General features: G+C 39.4%; 2 protein-coding genes across 2 annotated transcripts; one reads left to right on the plus strand and one right to left on the minus strand.

Moving 5' to 3' along the window:
* Window positions 1-722: 722 nt before the first annotated feature.
* Window positions 723-11425, plus strand: hs3st3l (heparan sulfate (glucosamine) 3-O-sulfotransferase 3-like). Its single transcript, XM_027177474.2, has 2 exons — window positions 723-1458; window positions 8614-11425. Exons 1-2 carry the CDS (start codon window positions 998-1000, stop codon window positions 9230-9232), a joined length of 1080 nt encoding a protein of 359 aa, XP_027033275.1. The 5' UTR covers window positions 723-997; the 3' UTR covers window positions 9233-11425.
* A 126-nt stretch (window positions 11426-11551) lies between these two features.
* On the minus strand, window positions 11552-25363 carry gsg1l2b (gsg1-like 2b). Its single transcript, XM_027177475.2, has 5 exons — window positions 24786-25363; window positions 22590-22637; window positions 21378-21530; window positions 14114-14225; window positions 11552-14038 (listed from the first exon to the last, which is right to left on the minus strand). The coding sequence occupies exons 1-5, from the start codon at window positions 25084-25086 to the stop codon at window positions 13759-13761; spliced, it is 894 nt and encodes a 297-aa protein (XP_027033276.1). The 5' UTR covers window positions 25087-25363; the 3' UTR covers window positions 11552-13758.
* Between the last annotated feature and the right edge of the window lie 942 nt (window positions 25364-26305).

Below are 26305 nucleotides of genomic sequence, written 5' to 3' on the forward strand. Positions count from 1 at the left end.
CTAATTCAGTACTGTGGGTGTTAATTCTGAATTCTAAACTTTTAGTGTTTCATACTTTGTTCATTCTGAAGTTTTAGTTTTAATTCAGCACTATATTTTATTTCAGAACTCAGTGTGTATACAGTACTCTATGGGTTAATTCAGTACTGTAGGTGTTAACTGACACATGTTACTGTTACTTTTGCATTGTGGATTCAGTACAATAGGTTTAAATTTAGGTGTAATAGTATAAATTCAGTACTGTAGGTGTTAATTGACACCTATTACTGTTACTTTTGCACTGTGGATTCAGTACTATTCAGTACTATAGGTTTTTATTTAGATGTAATAGTATAAATTTATTACTGTAGGTGCTAATTGACACATATTACTGTTACTTTTGCACCGTGGATTCAGTACTGTAGGTGCTAATTTGGAACTATTAGTGTTTATTCAGTACTGTGGGTGATTTTATTAGTCTGCATAGTAAACCTAATTTTGTGCATCTTATGTTTGATGTCCTACATCCAGTTCTTTAAACATTTTATTTATTAATTTATTTACTTACGTATTTATTTGAAAAAGACCTTTGATTGCATGCACACCCTGACCACATAACATACTCCACACATGCTTTGGTTCTGAATGTTTAAGTAGGTTACAGTGGAGATGAAACACGCCTTCAGCTGCGACCCTCCAATCAAAGGGAGCGTTAAGATGCGCTCGCGTCAAAGGAGTGCAGCACAAGCAGACTTATTCCCCCGGGGAAAGTCACCCAGAGAAAGACAGAACGACAGATCTCTCAGTACAAGCGCGGTATTATTTATTTATTTATTTATTTATTTGTTATTTATGCTTTTCTATTCCGTGCGCGAGCGTTGACGCGCAGAGGTACTGCGGTCAGATATGGACCCGGAGACACTCAGCTCTTTTCGGCGGCGTTCACTTTCACGACGCATTAAAGTTAAATCAGTAACTTCTTGAACACAATGGCGTCCTTCAGTCTCCCTTCAGAGGGATGGCAAGTTCTCGCGGACCTCCGCCGGATCCTGGGAGACTCGCGCACAAACTTGTAGGCATGCTGTGGTTTGGTGTGGTGTGCGCTTTCCTCCTGTACTGTATGCGATGCTGCGAATCCGAACTGACAGAAAGTTTCAGCCTAAGTGGCAACGATGCGCCACTGGGAACGGTACGCGACGGTGAAAGCAACGGAACGGTTAGTGTTGATGGTGTCGGTGTAGACGGGAAGAGGAGGAGGAGGAAGAGGAGCGCGGGAGACGGCGCGGTTGTGGACGGCACGATTAAGGAGAAAGAGTGGAGGGGCGCGCGCAGGCTTCCGCATGCGCTCATCATCGGCGTGAAGAAAGGCGGCACACGCGCGCTGCTCGAGTTCCTGAGGCTTCACCCGGACATCCGCGCGCTCGGAGCAGAGCCGCACTTCTTCGACAGGCATTACGCACGTGGCCTCACCTGGTACAGGTGAGAGAGAGAGAGAGAGAGAGAGAGAGAGAGAGAGAGAGAGAGAGAGAGAGATATTAATTAATCTTTACTTGATTAATTCACACATGCAGTGTGAATTTGTTTAATTTCATTCACTTATAACCCACCTAGAGTGTGGGCAAAATGTTTTACACATGTACTAGCTGCTAGGTTTGAGGCAGGGGTGGTGTAGAATATTTTACACATGGACAGAAGGTTTGAGACCTGGAATTAGGGTTTCAGTTAGGTGTTAGGTTGTAATATGTGATTTATGCTTGCATAGTCTATTCTTTCTCGTGTCCGTAATTTATGTCATAGGCTGTTGGAAGATCTGCAGAGTAAGAATTTCATTGTATGGGGTAAGATGTAAGATGTGGGGTAGGTAGAAGGTTTGTAGAAAGTTTTAGAAATGGGAAGGGTAGAAGGGTTTAGACATGGGGAGGGTAGAAGGGTTCAGACATGGGGAGTGTTGAAGGGGTTAGACATGAGGAGGGTAGAAGGGTTTAGACATGGAGAGAGTAGTAGGGTTTAGACATGGGGAGGGTAGAAGGGTATAGACATGGGGAGGGTAGAAGAGGTTAGACATGGGGAGGGTAGAAGGGTATAGACATGGGGAGGGTAGAAGGGGTTAGACTTGGGAAGGGTAGAAGGGTATAGACATGGGAAGGGTAAAAGGGGTTAGACATGGGGAGGGTAGAAGGGGTTAGACATGTGGAGGGTAGAAGGGTTTAGACATGGGGAGGGTAGAAGGGGTTAGACATGGGAAGGGTAGAAGGGGTTAGACATGGGAAGGGTAAAAGGGGTTAGACATGGGGAGGGTAGAAGGGGTTAGACATGTAGGGGGAAAGGGGAAAGGCTGATCTAACATTACCATTAGATGTCCATTACAGGGCTGGACCAAAATGCCCCCAAATATATCTCTTTACTAGGCATTTTATGCTTTCCTGCTTATATGAGACCAATTTTTTAATGTGTACAAAAAGATTAAATATTTGCTCTGGGGTCTGGACATTCCATTAAATTGCCTTATTACATACAGTATTCTCATGTATTTTAAACATCTTTACACTTACTGCATCGTTCATAGGATAAAAGTTTCTGTGCAGAATAACTGAGTTGCTTTTTTATAGTTAACCATACAGTTTTTTCTCTTATAAACAAAGCATTTAGTTCAGATACTATAACCAGACTGCAGCCATTATTAAATGATTTAATTCATGAAATATGGATGAATTGCATAGGAGTGCAGAGACCTGTTAGAGATGGGGTTTTACCTCATAGCTGGGGTAGTTAGTCTTGATTTTACAGGTGCCATCTGCCCTGATTTATTGTGTCTCTCATGTTAACTGGTCGCTTATGACACATTTTTTTAAAAATTGTTAGAAGTTAAAAGTTTAAACATATTATTATGTTTGCATTAAAAGGCTAAGGTAGGACTGACAGCATTTTGAGTTTTCTTACAGTGAACACTGTAACTGTAATTCAGTGTTGTAAGGACTAATATAACACTTTCAGCATTCCTTCAGCACTGTAGGTGTTAATTAAACACCGTTGGTGTTTCTTCATGTGGGTTCTCCTGTGCACAGCAGGTCTGTATGCAGGGCCAAGATCTGACCTTGCTTTGGTTAAAAAGAGACACACCACCAGAGACTCGAGCATGTGAGCCAAACACTGGTCCTGTATATCACAAGTCCAGCAGAGTTCGGTAATATTCCTGCTCATCCACACCTGATTCAGCTCACCATGTTAAATGACCAGGTTTTGGAGGTTTGTAAGAGCAGGAAATTTGCTACACTGTTCTGAACTCCAGATATATAGAGATCTATAGAGTTGAGCTCATCTGGTCCATATTGCAGGATTAACTTGAAACAGTAAATAACATTACATCAGCGTCTATGAGAGACAGGAATAATCTCACCAGTATCAATCCTAAACACAGGATAAATTCTTAGCTTTAATCATGTTTGGGGAAGATGTTAGATTACACAGAGCTTCCAACTTTTTCGAGTCACAGAATCTGGATGATCAGGTTTATAGAGTTTTCCATGATTATAACAGATCAAGGTTACAATTTTAAAATCTTATTGCGAAAAAAAAAACTATTTCTTTTGAAACAGTCTAGATTCTGTGAAGAGTTTCATTAAAATGAAATAAAGGGACATTGAATATTCAGTCAATAATCCATGCCAAAGAATTTTATAGCCTATTTAACGCCATAAATCTCTGGTTGTTTTGAGTTGACAAAACCCAATTATTTACCTTTTAGCTCTTTGACTAATTGTTTTGTCAATTCTAATTCATCCATGATTGTAACTGATCCCCCATTAAACACAAACTGATGAAGAATCTTTACATATTTATTTTACACATCTTGTGATGGAACTGTACTTGATTCTTACTATTATTTTTTAATTCTCCTTTGACAGCGATGCAACAGATGACAAAATAAGGCATTCTGATACCATACCAACCAAACTGATCTACTATTGACCGACTATTTAATACTATTTGCTCTAATATTTATTATGGTCATAAGTACATGGGGTGTGTTTGATGTGGATACAGACACCCTCTGTGTCATACACAGAAGATCTATGAGCAGAGATGGGGCAGATTGTCATCTCCTCAGGAGCAGATGGACCCCACAGCATGGCCACACCACTTGACATTATAGTGAGCCTTGTCAATTGATCTTTAACCCAAGTCACTTTTTCCACTGGCGATAATGATGTGTGCCAGGCACTCCGTAAGATCAGGGGAGCTTGCGACCAAGTCAGCCTGCAATGATAAAGCTACAGAGCAAAGCAGTCATTAATCATGTAACCAGGAGTAGATTAAAAACTATAGGTGCATAATCCAAGAGGGAAAAGGGCTATTGCTATTGCCTTTAAAAAAAAAACTGGTTAAGATAGTAAATGAGACGGGGTGATAGATGAAGTTCTGAGCTCACGGCCTGTTTCCAATCGATTGCTTGGCTCTTGACCTTGAGCTAGATGTGAGCATGAATCCAGTGAGCTTTGGTCAGCGCAGATTCAGTTACAATTAGCAAGAGGCTTCATCCTGCTGAGGCATAAAACCACACACAGGCTACTGGCTCATGTTTCAACATGGCAACACTGTCACTTTCCTGTAAGGAAGCGATTTGCCAGAATGTTATCCTCAGCAGGGCATGATATTGGTATACCAGCCTGAAAACCTGCAGGGAAATTTAGTTTTTTGCTACGTAGGCGTTTAAGTGCATGTGTGTTCCCCCCCTTAAATCAGCAGCATGATCCTGACAAGAGTCTTAAAACACCCATAGGTGTACATTTTCACTTTCAGTCCCAATGGGTTATATTGATTTTGCCCCACCGGATGTGCTGGGAAGTTTAACCTGTAAGACTGAGGCAGATAGTAAAAAGAGAGCACATTTATTTGTCATTAAAATGTCTTTTCATTCTCATACACATGCATCATCACTTTTCTGATGTCACTGCATTGTCTGAATTCATTTGCAATTCATAGAAATTAATAGATTTACACATTAATACGGAAATTTAAATTCATACCCATTATTTACTGGGGTGCATATAAACACATTTTTTACAGACGTGGCATAATTGGTCGGTAATTCTGCGTGCTCTGTAATTGAGGACGGGCTATTTGATATTGCGCCACACAGGAAGTGAGATTTATTTCACATGAGCAACTCAATCTAGTTTAGTATTTCCTTCATGACTATTTGATAAGTCTGTGCTGGAGGCAATGCGAGTTGTTTGAGATTTTCATGAATTATTGATGCTTTCTCTACAACTATTTTCTGCATATTTACATCCAAATGGGTGCGTACCGCTCCTATGGTAAAAGTATTGGATTTGATTTGTGTTATAGAAAGTTTTATAGAAATGTGTTTGTAGGGAAATGGAAACCCGTAGACGAACCAAAATTGAGTTCAAATGGCATCGGTTGAATTTGACATTTAAATCATTCACGACCGAAGAATAGTTTATAACCAAGTTCAACATCAAACTGGATGATCTGTTAATATGTTTGGCTGCTTTATGATATGTACGATTTATTATTCTAAACAAGACCTTTAATATGATGGCAAATATCTCCTAAGATGTCTATCCGTCCTGTGTGTATGAGGGGAGCAGGTGTGTTTGAAAGCAGGAATATGCCATAGTTCATGAAATTGCCATAAGGCCTAGACACTTGGTTTATAATTCAGCTCTCATTAGGTTCCACTGTGAGCTAGGGGTGTGTGTGGGGGATGGGAGGGGTGTAATCTGCACCCCTCTATGATGATGGATGTCTATGGGAAGTGGACAGGGCAGAGTTACAATTGACTGGAACATTAATGGCCATCACACAACGAATTGGTTGGCTGGGACCAAACACACACACACAGACACACACAGACACACACAGACACACACACACACACACACACACACACACACACACACACACACACACACACACACGCTTCACTGTCTGGCTGCATGTCTACACTTCATGTACTGACTGTGTGATTTCATAGGAGTGCTTTCCTGAACTTATTTCATGATACCAAGTTTTCAGTATTGTATCGTTTACATCATTGTGTGTTTGCTTGTTTTTTTTTTTTAATTCCTTAAAACAGTTCTACATATGCATTCAAGCAATAGAACAAATGACATCTTAACTACAGACGTTATTATTAAATACACGTTTCCATGTTTATACAATTTTCCAAATGATCCCTTGCAGTTTGCTGAAGTTTTTTCTCGGTACAGACATAGAATATTCATGATTAGTTTATATTCTGTTCAGAAATTCAACACCACAACTCCTATGTGACATTTATGGGGTATGAAATCATAAGTAACAACAAACATAGAATGCAGTTCTTGTGTAAGAAGAAATTAGAAATTCCTGTCAGAGATGTAAGAAAATGTGACGTCTGAACAGAAGACAGACTAATTGGCTTGCGCATGTGTGTGTGTGCGTGTGTGTGTGTACACGGCAGGCAGCTGATGAGGCTGTGGAATGGCCCATCTACACGCTCCACCTGCCCCCTCAAACCAGCTGAGACCCACATTACCATATACCCCCATCCCGATCAATACCCCCAGCACCATTTGGTTTATTCAGAATACCTCAGAGAGAGCGCTCCAAACTGCAGCCTCAATTAGGAGCAACCTATCTGCTGGCTCCTCAGGTCTGATGGGATATCACACAGCACAAAGCAGTAATACAGTAAACAATGGGGAAGCTTCAGCACTTCTCGAGAAAGTACATCTTGCGCTGGGTGATGTGAAGAACTGTCAACATTGTGCCAAGTCTTAACAATGTATTACTAATCCTCTGAGATCAGGCTTGCTGTCATCTTGGGCAACAGTAATTCAATTTATTAACAAGTCAATACAAACAGATTTGTTTCAAAGGCTTGTTACACAATACAGGGAATGTGACATGTATGAACGTTTTCTCTACACAATGTTCACATGTCAAACTTCAACCCCAGAATCTATTGTACAAGAAGCTGCTCAGAGCTTTTGAAGCTGCACCTTTCGATTGGCAGCTTGCTTCTTATCCCAGTCTTTCTCTGTTCAGTGTAAACAGCTCACCGTGTGCTTGAGTGCTACCGATGTGCACGCTTTCCATTATATACAGTATACGCACACATGTACTTTAATGTATGGTCGCTTGTGTTATCTACAGGAATTGTCGATATAAAGTGAGCTGATGGTAGATGGGGTGGAGCAGGACGTCTTTGTGCTAAGAGTATGAACAGGTCGCTTCAATAGAAGAAAGTGAATAATTAATGGACAGCTCTAATAGACTTGCTGGCTCCATAATAAGCATAGGTAAACCTATGAGTGTTTAGGCTAAGTGCTTTCCCTGATGAAGTCACCGATACTGCAGTGTGGCTGAAGAATCGACTCAAGGCCGCTGTATCGATAAGACAAGGAATGCTAAATGTTTTTCCTTTTCCTTTTTTCTGGTCTGTAGTATTGGTTATTAGGGATTTGATTAAAATGTAGTGACTTTGTCTTGAATCATATCGTATTGTTTCATGCTTTTTTCATGGTACACATTTCTATGTAGCGCAGATATCAAAACACCAAGAAACCTGTCATGATAAGATTAAAAAAAAAAAGTTAAATGTAGTCACTCAGTGTGTGTGTGCACTGCGATGGGTTGGCACTCAAGGTGTATCCTGCCTTGATGCCCGATGACGCCTGAGATAGGCACAGGCTCCCCGTGACCCGAGAATTTCGGATAAGCGGTAGAAAATGAGTGAGTGTGTGAGTGTAGTCACTCTCTAAAGCAGGTGGATTGCAGGAGGATCATTAAGCCCAGAGGGCCTTCAAGGCACTTAAGCCAAATGAGTCCCATCTGCTGGCCAAAGTGAGAGAGAAGAGTAAGACACAAGCTCACATTCTTTATTTTTCTGCCTTATCTGCCTGTAACCCTTAGCTGATCGATGCATCCAGCACATCTGCGCCGCTTGCAGCACTTCTCACATGCTTATGGAGTTGAGCTCGGAAAGCAGCAGAGTCTTCGTTCTCGTTTACAGCCAATAAGTAACACGGCTGACCAAGAAAAAAATTTAACGCTTTTTACCACTACACTGGAGACTCTGAGTGACTTTCCAATCAGAATAAACAAATTAATTATTTTATTGCCACAAGTCTGATATAAATTTAATGAGGAAACTGATGGTGTTTACTTCTGTTCAGATAAATGTACACAGAATTTTGAACATAGACTCTGATGAATAAGCACCTGAGGCATATCAGAAAACAGAGATGTGTTTGATATCACCATTTATTTTGAAGATATAAAAATTTGTGTGTAAAAAAAAACTACCAGGTTTTTGTTTCTTGGAACTTTTCTATGAAAACATTTCCCCTAGTAGGCTAAATAAAAACAGAAATAAAAAACCTACATTCGTATGAGCCATTAAACACCACTGTGAAGTGTGACATGTTAAAAAAGATAATTGCTGAACATGGACATGACAAAACAGGCCCTAAATCAACCAATCACACTCTTTCTAACAGTGAAGCATGGAAATAAAGGAAATGTGAGTGGAACAGGAATATCTGTTAAGTATTTACTGCACAATCATGTTCATTAGAGAACATGGTGTTAAATATTAAAGCTCTGTTTCTTTTCGTTCTTCAGGAGCATGATGCCCAAGGCGCTGGATGGCCAGATTGTGATGGAGAAAACGCCACGTTACTTCGTTACAGCAGAGACACCGGCTCGTGTCCATGCCATGTCAAGAGACGTGAAGTTGATCGTGGTGGTGCGTGACCCCGTGACCCGTGCCATCTCCGATTACACTCAGATCGCCTCCAAGACACCAGGCATCTCCAGCTTCGAAAGCCTGGCTTTTAAGAACAGATCGTCAGGTCAGGTGAACTCACTGTGGAGCCCACTGTACATAGGCTTGTACGCTCAGCATCTGGAGCACTGGCTCGCTTATTTCCCACTTTCTCAAATCCACTTTGTCCACGGTGAGCGTCTCGTTAGTGACCCGGCTTTTGAGCTGGGCCGCGTGCAGGACTTCCTGGGCCTGGAGCGCATTATCACGGACAAGCATTTCTACTTCAACAAGACCAAGGGCTTCCCATGTCTGAAGAAGGCAGAGGGCAGCGCTGAGCCACACTGCTTGGGCAAAACCAAAGGCAGGACACATGTGCGTGTTGAACCTGAGGTCGTTCACAACCTCAGGGATTTCTACCAACCGCACAACCTGAGGTTCTACCAAATGACTGGAATGGACTTCGGGTGGAAGTGATTTTCTTTTTTTTTGCTTTCTCAATCCAGACATCTCATTCATGCATTCATTCAGCACATGACACTGTGGAGGGTATATTTGCTTTTCTGACTATATTTGTGATACAGTTAGTGAAACTCTGAGTGGGGTATGGGTTATGCACTATGATCAAGGGTAAAAGATTAAGTAATCAAGTTTGTATTTGGCTTTTTAAAAAAGAAATGTTTTTCTTAAGGCGTCTCGTGTGTCAGGCTTCAGAATGACTGCAAAAAAAGGTGAATATGAACACTTTAAGATCACAGCGGAAAGTGGAAAGTGTTCAAACACCAGCCCTAAACATTAGAGGATGTCATTCGCAAAACGCTGTAAAACATTTGGACTGTAGGACTGGGTGACATTCTGAGTGAGGTTTTATGTGTGCACCATCAAGTGCAAAGGCTACTGCTTTCCAGACAAACTGGAGCTGTGTTAGAAAAAAGAAAACAGGCTGGTTCATGGTTATCCGAGGTGAGCTTCAGCCTTATGACCAAATGAGCCAAATGACCATTTTTATACTATTATTAAATCACAGATTTGTGACATGGAGTATCATAGAGAACAAGGAAGTAAAAGAAACCACACTTTTAACCTAAAATTTTTGCTATTTGAGAAAAAATGTTTACATTGTTAGGAGAACAATTGTAAGTAACCTGACATCGGTGTTCAGCGATGGAGCTAATAGAAAGCATCATACATTATACATGCATACATTACACATGCGTTCATACATTATGCATAAATCAATAAGTAACATCACTCCCTTTGAAATACGGGAATATCAAAAGAAGCGGCCGGGCGGGACATGCTGATCTAGTCTTGCATAATGAACTCTTTGTGTGGGATAAACAGAGCTAGTTTTCAACTTCCTGTGATTGATCATATGGTTACACGCTCACAAAGCCGACCCGTGTGTTGCTTGCATGAATTTGCACAAATTTTAAGAAAGCCTGTTCAGTTATTTTCAAACGGTTGTGTTCATTTGTTATGCAATTTCGAAACCACAAACACATGGGGAAATAAATTTTTTATGAATAGTGTGTGAGTGTAAGCACATTAACAGGGCCAAACTGACACACAACGCTTCCTGAACTTCGGTCATTATTTATTCTTATTCTTTATTCTTACTCCTTGCAAAAACACTTTTGATCAATTGTGAATTTTAAACATCCTCCTGGTCAAAGAGCACATGTAGCACAGTTGTACAATGAGATATAAATAAGAAGTAAATAATAAGCAAAAATGGATACTGGGTCATCTTAGTGCATACAGTTAACAGCATGACAAAAACATAAACACAGTGCCATCTTGTGGCCATTTAAGGATCTATCGCTTTTGGTCCCCTTTTTTGGTCCATGAACTGTTGAGGAAAACGTGTGCAATAAAAATTCCTATTCCAGAATTACGAAAGGAAAGCTAACATACATGCACTGGTCACTTTATTAGGAACACCTGTACACCAGCTCATTGATGCAGTGATCCAATCAGCAGCACAATGCACAATGCCATGCAGATTCAGGTCAAGAGCTTCAGTTTAAGTTCATATCAAACATGAGAATGTAGACAAAAATGTCATCACGGCGATTTGTGGGTTTGAATATTTGAGTATTTTCAAAACTGTTCCTGGGATTTTTACTCGCAAGTTAAAAAAATAAAAAAATAAATAAAATAAGAACAAAAAACCCAAAAAAACATGCATTGCGTGACAATTCTGTGAAATCCGACAAGAGAGCTTAAAAGAGAACGACTTGACTTGATCGAGCTGACAGCAAAAGCACTGTATATCAAATAATCCCATACGTCAAATAGAACTGTACTGTACTGAGCAGAAAAATATCTCAGACTGCACAATATGTCAAACCTTGTTGATAGGATACATGCGTAAAAATTATGGTAAACATGAGAGCACATCAAGTTCTGTCAGTCAAGGACAGCAATCAGAAACTCCAATGGACTCACAGACTCACCCAAACTGGACATGTGAAGACTGAAACACCTGATCTTGTGTATACAAGGTGTAAAGTGTTCCCAATAAAGTGGAAGTTCAAGTATATTAGGACAAAATTAAGCTAAAGTAAAGAGATATAAATAAAGAAATAAGCTCTGCTGTAACCTCACAAACACACACACACACACACACACACACACACACACACACACACACACACACACACACACATACACACAAAACCTGACTTATTTGTATTGACTACATTTTTTTTTTTTTTTGCTTTTTGTTTTGTTTTGATGTCACAGACTTCTCAACATCTGGATCGTTTTGGGAATGTAATTACGCAGACTTTATTGCATCATTTCAATTTATTTTCATGTCTCTGTACATGATAACAGTGATAGCGTGGTGGAAAAACCCAGGGGAATTTCCTTCTCTATTGAACCCTTGCCACAGCCAAGATCAGGATGAAAACTTTTCAAAAAAAGTTTAAAATTTTTTATATGGTACACTGGTTACTATTTTCTCACCAATTTGTTCATTACCAAAATCCCACTCACTAGCCAGTTTCTATCACATCTACAATCTACAAGCAGGGGGACCGTGATGCTTCCTGTGAACACCATCCAGCCACCACAGACTTTTGAGTTCTCAGACAACCATGATTGGCTCGTGTCCCTTTGATTGACAGGGGAGAGTGTAACTCCGCTCCCTCCCACTCAGAGAGCATGGCTCGATATAATATATGTATATATTAAAGATTTGCAGAGCCACATGTTTACTGAAATAAAATGACTGCACTCAATCTAAAGCATTAATTTTTCACATGAAGTAATATTAAATACAAATAAATATCCACCATCCTCAGTCAGTGTAGAAAAATAGTTACGACACTGATATAAAGCCTGTGTTACTAAACAATCTGACACACATAGGAGTTACAAACCCAGCAAATTGAGTTTAAATAGATATTCTGTACTGCGCATGCTGTGGTTTAACAAAATCATGATCAGGATCACAAACCAGTGTGAAAACCAGAAGATCCAGGACTAGAAACCTGGAAACAAAAAACAGACGAAAACAAAACCCCGATAGACAACACATTATTAAATAATTATATGGCAAATGTTGTAAAAACTGTTTTACACAAGATGTAATTGTGGTTCTTATATAGACTGGTGACAATTTAAAGGAAACTTTGGCTCTGTTATGAAGTGTCACTGCAAATGAATACAAAGTTCCTCTAATTAATGACCTTTTTCTTAACATTTCTCTAACATTTTTCTCATTTCTGTTCCACCCCATCTCCATTACACAAGGGCTCACAGGATGATTTGATGAGTATGAAAAAGTGTGTATGCTCTGCCCTTCATAGCCACCCACAAAAACACGGATTTTGTGTTCTTGGACACAATTTTGGACTGGAATTTGGGGAAATTTGAAAGAATATCTCTAAAAATGTTGTTCCTTCTTCCAGTACTATTACAGAAATTCCTTGTAGTATCGGTGCCATGGTGTTCTGAAGCAGTCCTGGTATCTAATAATCACTGAACACCATGATAAATCACTTTTTGTATTGTTTTTTTCCTTTAATTTGTCACTTGCCTGGATATAACATCAATACATGAATATTAAACTAACAACCACAGCATCACCTTCAGCCAACGATACAACACAGTACGTAAAGAACAGTCAGCATATATAGTTATTGATTAAATTCAGTAGAGAAGCCAGATAATAGTCTGCCCTGGCTGGAAGCCCTCAGTGTAATCTGAGGCCAGACTTGGTTCATTAAGAGCACGTGACAGTGACAAGCAGCAGCGGTTCATACAATACGGCAGGCGAGGTTTAGTTTAGAAAATCAAAGGCCTGTTCTTGGGCCTCATTTATAAACAGCACAAATGCATAAAATCACCAGAAGGCAACAGATTCCTTAGCTGGACGATATGTTATATATCAGTGGGAAAGGAGCACTGTTCACAATTGAGCTAGACTACGATTAGGGATGAAAACGTGTAAAGAAATGTTTATACTGTTGAAAATCTGGATGTTTTTGCCCTGAATTTTGTGGACATTGTGCATTACGATTAATGTGCTGAACCTCGCTGGACACTGCAGGCAGATTGTATCATTCACTAGAAGGTCAGATTCACTGCCATACAACTAATTACTAGAGTCGTTCTTCTGACAATATGCTCTGATTGGCTGTGATGCTACAAGTTGAAAGATAAAAACAATCCTAATCTATGTATGGTGTGGTGGACTAGCGGACTTTTTGGCAGCTTGATGGAAGGAAGCAACAAATAGTTCTTAAGTTTACAAATACCTTACAGTATAACACATTTTACAGGAAACAAACCGGACCGTCGCAAAAAAAAAAAACTGATGCAGCAACACTCTAAAGACAATGAGGTCATCCCGCCAGCGGGACAGCAGGCTAATGCTGTGATTTCCAATGCCATTTGCAAATATATTTCACCACCAGTTTAACACATTCGCAAAAATATTTTTATAACATGGAATTTCCACACAGCTTAGTAAACAAGGTGTAACGCTAGCCTCAGCAGTACTCCTCCCCCTGCTGATCACCCATGTCATGACTGGACAGCTTACGGCTAGGACTGGACATCTCCAGCAGCTCCTCGGCCGTGCTGGGCACAGAGCTGATATACATGTCCCACATCTGCTCTGGGCAATCCAGCTCCAGGAGCTGCTGCTTGATCTTCAGGTTTTTCTCCATGTTCCTCCGCTTGTGCTTGAACTCCAGGATAGTCTTTGTGTATCTGTTGATGGTGGTCACCGAGGAGGCCATGCAGGCCGTGAAAGATCCCCAGGCCAACCTGCAAAAAAGAACACACAGATACTCAGAACGTGTTGCAGCCAGGAAATAAAAGCATAACATAAAAGGTACTTACATGTAAGACCAGCTGTAATCCCAGCTTTGGGGTTTCCAGTCCTCAGGGCCCAGACTTACAGTGAGCTGAAAAGCTGTTGTGTACATCATGTGTGCTACCATGCCAAGAAGACCTGCAGAACAACACCCAAGATACATTATTTGGAAATAAATATATAAAAACAAACAAACAAACAAACAAACAAACAAATAAATAAGTAAAAGAAAATTATAGTAAGTATACAATGCACCAAAACCCCTGTCAACGTGTCCAATTGTCCAAACTCCAGTTTGTCCTGTAGAATCTTATATGATTTCTACCAATAGAAAATGTGATTTCTATTGGTACCATCTTTTTGAAATCTTACTACAACATTTTATTGAAACTAATGTTATTGGAAAGTTATTGGAAATTACAGTGGGTGCATTTGGACTTTTGAAATCCTAAAAGATGTTTTTTTAAATGATAGAATTTTTTCTGAGTATGTTCTGAATTGGAACCCAAATGGATCCTGTTAGAAAAAAAGTCTTGTAGAAGTGGTCCTACAGGATATTTATGTCTTGTGCAATAAGAAAATTCCTCTCGGAATGTTAACAAGATATTAAAGAAATTTGAATTAAAATATTTGTATATATAACAAACTATATGATATACAAAGTTCTCAAGAAGTATGGCCTTAAATGACATGCGATAATTTCATAATTGTCCATTCAAGCAATGAGTTAGTAGGAGTATACTGTATTAAAGTATATTATATTATTACGTATATTAGTATTTTATCACAAAATCATGTCAATGCAAACTAATGATCGAACAGATTATTGAGGGATATTTTTGCGCAATTGTGTTTCCTGGAGTATAAAATAAGGTTGTAAAATCTATAATTTATCATAAATCATCATTGTCGTATGAAAAAACAAACAAACCGAGAACTTCCAACTACTGTGGAAGTGCTGAGCTGCACAAATCATGTAACAGATATAAAGAAACACATTAGCAGTTACAACAATTCAGCACGATTAGACCCCTGAGTGTGCTTTCTTTTCACCGAGTCAGGAGGAAGGACAAGAAGAGAAAAAAAAGCACAAATATTACAGTTTTAGGATTGCACAATTAAATTCTTGCAAAATCAGCTTTGAAACCCAGATATTTACCAAGGATTATCTCAGCTTCAGCTGGTATCATATGTTATGGCAAATTGAGACCAAAATCAACCTTTTTGGTCACACCATTAGCAGGTTTAATGGCAAAACAGGGCTACAAGGAAAAGCAGCTGATAAAACATAGAGGTGGACCTTTGAAACGGTTTTCAGAGCTGTTTTGTGGCCAGAGGTACCAATTTCATCCCGATACCTGAATGCCTGTTCCAGGTTCAGAATTGGCCATAGACAACACTTTCAACTAGATATTTAATTAAACACGGCTTTAAATCAACACGGAAATGGTTACGCAAAATCAATGCTGTAAAGTGACCATCTCAGTCTCTTTATTAAAGCCCTACTGAAAACTTGGAGTCTAAATTAAAGATGGAGCAAACACAACCTTAAGTAAAGTAACTGAGAAATGTTTTGCTTTAAGGCAGACGATGATTCCCTTAAAAAAGACTTTCTGATTTTATTAGACATTACAGGAAAAGATTGAGCTTGATAGGACATTGTAGCCACCTCGCCTACTCAGGCCACATCTCTGTTATGCTAATTCCAGAATACAGACCATTCGTCAGATGCTCTAAATGGTTCTGAAGCAGGTGAAAACCTCTGCTCTTCAGAACAATTGGATCCTGGACTTCCTGACTGGGAGGCCTCAGTCAGTCAGGATTGGGAGCAGCATCTCCAGTACCACCACACTGAACACTGGAGCCCCTCAGGGCTGCGTGCTCAGTCCACTGCTGTTCACCTTGCTGACTCACGACTGTGCAGCAATGCAAACCATATCATCAAGTTCGATGACACGACCGTGATGGGTCTCATCAGCAAGAACGACGAATCAGCATACAGGGAGGATGTGCAACAGCTACTGTAACTACCTGGTGTAGACCCAACAACCTTTCTCTGAATGTTGATAAAACTAAATAGATGGTTGTTGACTTCAGGAGAGCACAGAGCGACCACTCTCGACGGAACACCGACGGATCATCTGTAGAGATCATCAAGAGCACCAAATTTCTTGGTGTTTATCTAGCGGAGAATTTCACCTGGTCACTCAACACCAGCTCCATCACCAAGAAATTCCAGCGGCGTCTCTACTTCTTATGAAGTCTGAGAAAGGCACATCTCCCTCTCCCCATCCTGAATACTTTTTACAGAGGAACCATTGAGAGCATTCTGAGCAGCTGCATCACTGTCTGGTTTGGGAACTGTACCATCTCGGATCTTAAGACCCTGCAGTGGATAGTGAGGCCAGCTGAAAAGATCATTGGAGTCTCTCTTCCCTCTATCATGGACATTTACACCACACTCTGCATCAGCAAAGCCAACAGCATTGTGGATGATCCCACACACACCCTTCACCCTACTGGCGTCTGGGAAAAGGTACCGAAGCATTCGGGCCCTCACAACCAGACTGTGTAACAGATTCTTTCTACAATCCATCAGACTCCCTAATAACTGAACTGAACTGTACTGAGCACAACATACTGTACACACGCACATCACCTGTATGGACTGCACAGACCTACACCAAATACAGACACTTCCAATATACTTCTATCAACCTGTTTACATGCTGTTTTTGCACACTGCACATACTGTCTAACATTTCAGTCGTTTGCTGTTTTGCACAATTCTTTACATTATCTCAGGGACCTGCTGCTATGAAACTGTGTTCTTTATAGTATTACTGCACACAATATTGTTGAACATACAGTATTTACACTGGTCAGTGCTGTTTCTGTTTATTGTCTTTTTTGTATTGGCCTGTAATTTTTTGTTTGCACTGTCTTTTGTTCTGCACTGTCCTTTTGTCTTGTATTTGTCTTGTCATGTACTATAATCGATTTAAGTTTTTTCATTTTTTGGCACTAATTTCTGAAATCTATGTGTCATCTCTATACTGTTTAATACCATATTCATTTCGAACATCAAAAAATCAATGGCATATATTGACACTATCACTTGACTTATTATTATTTTATTGTAATTTCTCTGGCTGTCATTTTCTCTTATATAACCTGCAACATACATATCTGTCTGTTCATTCATACACTTCTGTCTCTCTTTGGCATCTTTGGCATTTTTACCAATCGTCTGCCATGTTGACATGACTGCAGGTTGCCATTAGGGGACAGTGTTAAACCACATAAACACATGAGACCTAGATTAGAAAATGGCTGAAATTCAAGGCCCTTCCAGAGTCACCTCTTCTCCTCCCTCTTCACCCTTTACTCCAACTACATATTTAAACAATATAAATATCCACTTAACTAAACATCCAAGTTATCTAATATTCAGTGCACTCCAGAGTCAATATGTAATCATTAAAGGCTCTTCCAGTTAAAAGGGTGCTAGGGACCTGATGTAAACTTTGTTATAATGAAGAGAATTGTTTATCACTTATTTACTTTTGCGGCACTTCAGAAGGGAATCAGAGCACAAATGTTTTTGGAGACCCAGTCGTCTGCCCTGAATGACTTCAGTAAGTGCTGCTCAGAGTAAGGAATACAGGACACACAAAGTCAAACACATTAGGTCATTTGGTGTTCATCTTCTAAATAACTTGCGTCAAAAGCAAACGATGCAGTGCAATCTATCTACATGAAGCACAACTGTCTATCCACTGCATAAAAAAACATAGAGCTACAGAAGCAGAAACAACTGAACATTTTTCATTCTTGATAGATAATTATTGAGCACCGGTCTTTTTTCATACTAAATATATCTGATAGTGAATTTGCAAACACACAAATACACATACACTACATGGCCCCATATGTGGAACTAATCTAATCTGTTTTTCACAAATTTGGAAGCACAAAATTGTTTAGGACCTGAATTTCACCTCAGACTTGCTCATTGGGGATAAATACATACATACATACATACATACATACATACATACATACATACATACATACATACATACATACATACATACACACTGTGAACTAAATATATTTTAATTTTTACTATATTAATTCTTTTTCTCCTTATGTTTAACTTCTGTTCTATGTTTATATTCTGTAAAGCTGCTTTGAGACGAAGCCCACTGTAAAAAGCACTATACAAATAAACTTGAATTGAAATGAATTTCCTAATACTGGAACTATGAGGTCGAAACCTGTTCCAGCTTAACAATGCCATTTTGTAAGATCACTGTTAATAGTGGAAGAACTGAAGTGTCCTGCACAGAGCCCTGACCTCAACCCCTCCGGCACCTTTGGGATGAACTGGAACACCAACTGAACCCCAGACCTCAGTCAGTGCCTAACCTCATTAATGCTCTTATGGTTGAATCGGCAAATCCCCATAGCTACTAGGGATGTACCGATCCGATATTTTGGATCTGTATCGGCGCCGATCCAAGCATTTTGAGTGGATCGGATATCGGTGGTGCGTGACCGATCCAAATCCGATACCCGTGGTCATGGGTATCGCACTTTTCAGAGCGCCGCCAGTCGAATCCATTCCGCTTGAGGAATGCCCTAATAAATTAAACTCCATTCCGCGTTTTCCCTACAGCATTGACCACGCTCCTGCTTCCTGAAATCCATGGGCGTCGGAACCATTATATATGTGTGGGACAGGACACGCCCACTTTTTATTTGCTTCCGATGCCCATGCCTGTGGTGGTTGAATAATGTCAATTAACTAACTATTGCTTGAACTTATAAGAAGAATACACTTATATGTTAAATTACATTAATGTAAATAAATATAATAAATTTTATAGGAAATATGTTGCACAACCGCCTGCGACAGACAGGAGAGTTAAGCAGGCGTCCTTTCCATTTACCTCAGCACGTTAAACATAATAACTGTTAAAAGTTCTATTTGCTACTGCATTAATACTTTTGTTAAGGTTCCTTTTTTTCATTTTTTTGGGCTTTTTTGTATTTCTTTGCCAGAAACAAATAAATCTTAATAACTAAACGAGTTGTATACATTCTTTAGTTTTAAAGGTAGAAAAGAACACAGGTATTGGATCGGTATCGGCGGATACTGGCAAACTCTGGTATCGGATCGGAAGAGAAAAAGTGGTATCGGTACATCCCTAATAGTTAGGCTTCATAAGTCTTCCGAGAAGATTGGAGCTTATTATAAGAGCGAAGCAAAGGTTAGAGCTAGAATAGGAGGCTAAAAAAATCATATTGGTATGCTGGATAGGCTTTCCCTAATTTTTATACACATACCCCTTTTATAATGCTGAGTAATGTATTACCATCGTGTTAACTTATTCTACTATTTAACATACAGTATAATTTACATTAGTGATGTGTTTGTAAACAGTGTTGGCAAACCAAATCATTATACTCCTTAACTAACTGCACAGTTCACCACAAACAATTATTTTGAGAGAACAATGCATCTACTTGTGGTAGCATGACATTATATAAACGGTTCTGGTGACATTCGCACAGTAGAGCGATCCATTCAAGCACATGGTAAAGACTGCAGCATGTGATATTGTAGGTGATCGGTGGCTCAAGCAGTTAAGGCTCCTGGTTGTTGACTTGAGAATCAGGGTTAAAGCCCCACACTGCAAAGCTGCCACTTTTGGGTCCTTGAGCAAGGCCCTTAACCCCCTCTGCTCCAGGCTGCTGTATCATGGCTGAATCTATGCTCTGACCCCAATCTCCAAAGTTGGAATAAAGGAAGAAAGAATTTCAATGTGCTGTAATGTAGATGTGACAAAATGCTCTTATCTCTGCATTACAGCAATGTTTTCCATGTATATCTTCCATATTACATCCCTGCTATCAACCTTCCTCTGACTCACACTCTAGCTCTATCAATTACTTTCTCTCTTTCACATCAGATTGTCTTATTGATTAATGAATAAATCTGTCCTTCCAGCAGGGTGTGAAATTTAGTCTGTGAGGATTTCATTACATTGGCCCAAATAAATAAAAAACAAATAGTGTAACAAAATGCGTTCGCCATAGGAGAAGTCAGAGAAACAGACCCTATTCATCAGAACAAGTTTAGCTACAGTAAAGTTCAGCTACAAAATCAGCTTCAGTTAAGTTCAGCTACAAGTTACACAGCAATGTAATAAGTGATACTGCAGACTTGACAAAAAAACAAAAACAAAAAACAAACAAAAACATTATGCTGTAGATCTACATGAGCCAATAATATAGTGTATAATGCAACTGATTCAAGACAAACAAACATAAGGATTTATAATAAGGATTTAGCTTGTATGCATGAGTGCTATGCGTTATGAGCATTAGATGTATATTTTCAACTGTTTTAGGATTAAAAGAATGAAACTGTCCATGTATAAACAATGAAAAATGACAAAATGTGCTGTTAATCAGAGGGTGAAGTGATGTTTGCTTTCCAGGAATAATATATTTTTGAAACAAAATTTTTCTAGCTATGTTGTTTCATTGAATAAGTTTCATTTAAACAGTTTCTTTAAACAAGTAGCTTTTATACAGAAATTGAGAAGTTGGCACAAATACTTGGGCACCTGGGCAATTTGGGAACTTGATGTTTGGCTCCCTCATGAAGCTGGTTCATAGGATGCAAAGAGTGGGCAAAGCTTCATCAGAAATACTGTTAAAATTTTGTTAAGAATTCATATAAAAACCCTGACCTGCTCAGTTGTATAAATGTAAGTACTGGATAAGAGTGTCTACAACATGTCAGAAATGTATTACCATAAAGCTTTTAATTTAAAAGCTTCAAATGTCTAAAATGGCAAAGTTTGGCAAAGGATTGTATTGTATTGTCACAGAGTATCTTGCATCAGGTCTTTTATATGCTATCTGAATGCAGGATCACGGTTTAGAGGCCTAGTCTACAGAAAAAGCAAAGGCCAGCCTTCTGCAGCACAAACATCTAAATCTTTCACTCTCCTCAGACCACAAACAGTGCCATCCTCGGAGAGAAGTGTCACCGACATAGCCAAAGTTCTGACACGAGATCTGAACAGCATCCTGAAGCTCCCGCACGCGCTTGTTAACACACCAAGCTGTCCCCACAGACAGCCGTGTGATCACAGAGATATGCAAAATGTGACATTTTCGGTTGAATCGTGATGAGGCTTGGGCATGCCGCTTTTTGAAACAGATCGCACGATCACACTGATGAATACGGTTCAAACAAATCAACGTGGTTACCTGACAAGACGGTGAATATGGAGGCAAAGGCGTTGAGTTTGAGTCCATCTATGACGTTCCCAAATTGGCAGACTTCCATAGACATGAGGATTCCACCAGTTGAAAGGAGAAGGATGTATAAACATTCTGCAACGATGCACAGCCATAAGACCCCTGGAGGAGACAGAGACATTGGACATAAGGAAACACACAAACACAACAACAACAACAACCAAAGCTTGATAATAAGGTGTTAAAAAACAGGAACTTTTATAGTGATGCTAATGTTGAAACAAGACACAGGCAAGGATGTGATTGAGACAATTGATGTGTTAGGGTTGAAGTGTAGTTCAACACCCCTTCATGATTTCAGAGACACCCTGAAAACCAGAGTAAATGGAGTTTTTCTTAATTCTGTTATAAAAATCAGAATTTTGCCTGATTTTTTCTACAGTAAGTTGTTTGGTGCATGTGGTCTCACAACTTCACAACAGTCACAATTTTAGTTCTTACCAGACTTGCGGAAAAGAAAAGGCAGTACAAAACCTAACATATATAGATAACACTATTGATTCCAATGTTTGTGTTAAAAATTGGAATAAAAGGAAAAAAAGAGAAAAAAGATTCTTTTAGATTTTGGGTAAAAGGGATGGATGGATGTTTCTTGCTAGTGTGACATATACATATACATAATTTTACAAAAAATAACCAATATGCTTTTCGACTACATAAAAATAAGTTGAGCTAAAACTATATATTTTCTCCTTCTTTTTCATCATCTCTTTTATTATTTAATGTTCAGTAGGCTCCCACGACAACACCACTATGTTATTATCTCTGATGAATATTTTAGTTCGGACACTTGCTACACTAGAGATAGGTCTGTCTTTTTGCTTGTATGAATGAAGTACAGATTTCTACTGGGTGAACTATATATAGAAAATAAATGATCTAATCCAGAGCGATGTGGTCTCGAATTTATGTTACCAGGTCTAGAGTAACTAAATGCAAAGAAAATTATAGTTATATGTTAAAAGCCCTGCATTACAACCCAAAGGTCAAATCAAGGACAAGCAGAAAGCAGAGTGTCAAACGTGAAAAGTTTTGACAGAGGAGACATCATTTCTGTAAATGAACTAAAAATCAAAGTAGTATATTTAATTTTAGACATATTATATGTCATATGTTTGCATATTCATAAAGAACTGCAGAAATCAAACAATAAGGACTTACCTCTTTCATGTGGAGGGGGAATACTTATGAAACTTCTGCAGTTTTCACCTGTAAACAGAAATAGTATAGCTTTAATGGCCAGTTAATATAAAATCACTCGTGCGTACATGTCGTTACCCTGAAGACCGAACGTGTTAACATTTTTGTCTCGATTAGCAGAGGAGAGTACAATACATTTCACACCAATGTTATTCCAGTACCAAAACCACAAATCCAACCAGAAATACAGTTCTAATCTTTATAATTACCTTCGTGACGAAGCAGTAACTAAAGTGGTTAAAGCAGTAATTTGTGTGGAGGGTAGTTGGAGTTAGCTTTAAATTCAAACACAATACACAGTACAACCCTCCCTTCACTGATAAGCTCAATTCTGTGGTCCCTTTTTTTTTTTATTTTTTTTTTTTTAGAAAACTTTAATGACATTATTTCGAAGAAGAGTCAAGTGACAAATTGAGCAAATGTTAGCCAATACTCAACAAAGCTCACCAGCTCACATCAAAGCTGCTGGTTATATGAGCTGAGGGAGCAGATACACTCACCACAAGGGTGTAAAGCCTGACTAAGTTGTGCTTTTATCAGCACATTTGTGATATCTAACAACCTGAACAGTTTTCAATAATCACTGATCTCCAGTGTTTCCAACAACAAGTCCCATCACTTTATCCCCACGATCAATCATTGATCACAATTGTTCCTAACAACCAATCACTGATCTCTAATGTTATAAAAGAAAAAAATCATTGGTCTCCAGTGCTTTCAAAAGCCAATCATTGATCTCCATTGTATCTAAAAAACACTGTTCCTATTTATTGATCACCGGTGTAACAACCAATCACAAATTCCAAAAAATATGATTGGTGCAAAAAAGTCACCACTGGATCATCAATAATACTGTGCATCATGGTGGCAGCGGCATCAGGATTTGGGACTGCTTTTCTTTAGCCTGAACTGGGAATCACAAATTGTGACAAATATCAGTTGATTTTAGTGCAATACTTACAGCTATCTGTTAGTATGCTAAAGATGAAAAGGAATTTTACCTTTTAGCACAACAATGACCCAAAACATACTTACAAGCTCAATGTTTATGAATGAACTAGCCAGAGCTCAGATCATAATCCAACTAAAAATTTGTTATTTTAATAATGTTGCTGCAAGAAAGAGTAGGAAAATATTGCCAAGTTATGACATGCAACACTGATAGACGCCGACCTTACCCGAGATGGTGCTTTAACAATGTATTAGTTAAGGAATATGCATGCTTCTTCATCTAGGTTGTTACAACTTTATATTTTTCCTTTTTTCCTAAAAAAATTCTTATTGTTTTTTTTTTTTTTTTTAAATAATTTCTTTACATTGTAATTTGATCTTGGTTTCATTTTTTGACACTATTTCATGTTTGAGGTTCCAAAGAAATCATTTGTATTTCAAAACTAATTTATGATGTCTGTCTATTCCAGTGTCCACAGAAAATCTTCCTTCTTCATTTAACACTTTCTGATATGCAAAATAACACAAGGATTTTCCCGAAGATGTACATTAGTCCATGACATCGTTGGGTGAATTTGTGACCATGAACGACCACTGAAGCAATGACCGCAAAACACATGCATGTTAATGTTTAAAATTGATCAATGTTCATAATAAAATTCCTTTCACAATCAAATAAAAGTTGCAGTGTCAGCAGTATTATATATAATAATATAATCCTCTGTGGAAATGCTATGACATAACCCATGTGTTAATTAAAATGTTGGAGCCAAGGATAAAAAACCCAACTAATTACTAAAATATGACATCATATCAATCTTATTAGTCTGATTGAAGTTGAGTCATGGATTAAAGGTGCTTCCAATAATAGACATTACACTCTTCCATAAAAAAGGGTACAAACGGTGTGACAGCTTTATCTCATGTACATTTATAGAGCTTTCACCTGGAAATGCGGAGCTACAGTGCATTCATAAGGAGTTAAATGACATAAATTGACTTAACCCTTTATGCATATTTTTAGGTAAAGATGCACACTAAAGGTATAAAAGGTGCCTAGGAATAAACATATATAATTATACATATATAATTAAACATATATAATAAACATATAATAAACATATAATAAGATAACAGAAGTGCTATAAATGCATACAGATGTTGATGTACAGATGTGGGACGAAGACAACAGAAAGCTATTCTTACCACTCAGGTCAATATTCTGCTCGCAGGACAGCCAGATACCGCTGTGGAACTTCCTCAGGACAAACTTGTCCTCTCCGGTCTCCCACACGTACTGCACCTGGCGGCTGTCGTTAGCGCTCGAGCTGTTGTACCGGATGCAGTGCGCGTGTCTGTGGGCTGGAGGAAGCGGCCCGGTGCAAAACGGCTTCAGTACTTTTCGGTTCCCCGCGCACCAGTAGCTCGTGCTGAGCGCGCACCCGGCCAGCAGCAGCGCCGCCAAGTTGAGCGCGAGCGCCAGAGACGCCCGCCGCCGCCGCTCCATAACGCACGCGCGGCAAGAGGGAACTATTTATTTTATTTTATTTCTAAGTATTATTTGCGTGACGTCCCGGATATACGCTGAAAAACCGCTACGGGGATAATTACATACTCAGAGGTCTTGTTTTCCCTCCTGTAGGGCGTCCTAAAGGTTATTGTGTGAGACTCTCCGTCCTGCCCTCGTCCTGCCATTCAGAGACCTGAAGAGATGCTGTCAGGAGAGAGAGAAGAAAGGAGAGGGAGGGAGTGAGAGAGAGAGGGGGGTGAGAGAGGGAGTGAGAGATAGAGAGAGAGAGAGAGAGAGAGAGAGAGAGAGAGAGAAAAGGAGCGTGAGTGAGAGAGAGAGAGAGAGAGAGAGAGAGAGAGAGAGAGAAAAGGAGCGTGAGTGAGAGAGAGAGAGAGAGAGAGAGAGAGAAAGGAGCGTGAGTGAGAGAGAGAGAGAGAGAGAGAGAAAAGGAGCGTGAGTGAGAGAGAGAGAGAGAGAGAGAGAGAGAAGGTGAGTGAGAGAGAGAGAGAGAGAGAGAAGGAGAGTGAGTGAGAGAGAGAGAGAGAGAGAGAGAAGGAGCGTGAGAGAGAGAAGGAGAGTGAGTGAGAGAGAGAGAGAGAAGGAGAGTGAGTGAGAGAGAGAGGAGAGTGAGTGAGAGAGAGAGAGAGAGAGAGAAGGAGAGTGAGTGAGAGAGAGAGGAGAGTGAGTGAGAGAGAGAGAGAGAGAAGGTGAGTGAGTGAGAGAGAGAAAGAGCGAGAGAAGGAGAGTGAGTGAGTGAGAGAGAGCGAAAGAGCGAGAGAAGGAAAGTGAGTGAGTGAGAGAGAGAAGGAGAGTGAGTGAGAGAGAGAGAGAAAAGGAGAGTGAGTGAGTGAGTGTGTGTGTGTGTGTGTGTGTGTGTGTGTGTGTGTGTGTGTGTGTGTGTGTGTGTGTGTGAGAGAGAGAGAGAGAGAGAGAGAGAGGTTTCTTTGCACTTTTGGCTCCCTCCCATTTCACTCTTCCATTGGCTGCGTCCTAAACCGTACACTATCTCTCCACACAGTGAGTGTTTTTAAATACATCATTTAGGTTTGCTGCTACATTCTTTCCCCACGTCATTTTGCAATTATTTCCGCAAGCACACAAGAGTAAACAAACAAACAAACATACAAACAAATCAAACATTAAAGTTGTGCTTGATTTCACCCAAATATTCATCATGCATTGGTTTGTCACTTCATGGCTAATGGGAAATTAAAAA

Source organism: Tachysurus fulvidraco, chromosome 8 (assembly GCF_022655615.1).
Source record: "Tachysurus fulvidraco isolate hzauxx_2018 chromosome 8, HZAU_PFXX_2.0, whole genome shotgun sequence".
Taxonomy (NCBI): domain Eukaryota; kingdom Metazoa; phylum Chordata; class Actinopteri; order Siluriformes; family Bagridae; genus Tachysurus; species Tachysurus fulvidraco.

Coding starts and splice junctions, on each gene's coding strand:
- hs3st3l (XM_027177474.2), top strand. CDS start 998: ATGGCAAGTTCTCGCGGACCTCCGCCGGATCCTGGGAGACTCGCGCAC. Junction 1,459..8,613: donor CGTGGCCTCACCTGGTACAG/GTGAGAGAGAGA, acceptor TTCGTTCTTCAG/GAGCATGATGCCCAAGGCGC.
- gsg1l2b (XM_027177475.2), bottom strand. CDS start 25,086: ATGGAGCGGCGGCGGCGGGCGTCTCTGGCGCTCGCGCTCAACTTGGCG. Junction 22,638..24,785: donor GCAGAATATTGACCTGAGTG/GTAAGAATAGCT, acceptor TTCTGTTTACAG/GTGAAAACTGCAGAAGTTTC. Junction 14,226..21,377: donor CATATTCACCGTCTTGTCAG/GTAACCACGTTG, acceptor GTTGTTCTGCAG/GTCTTCTTGGCATGGTAGCA.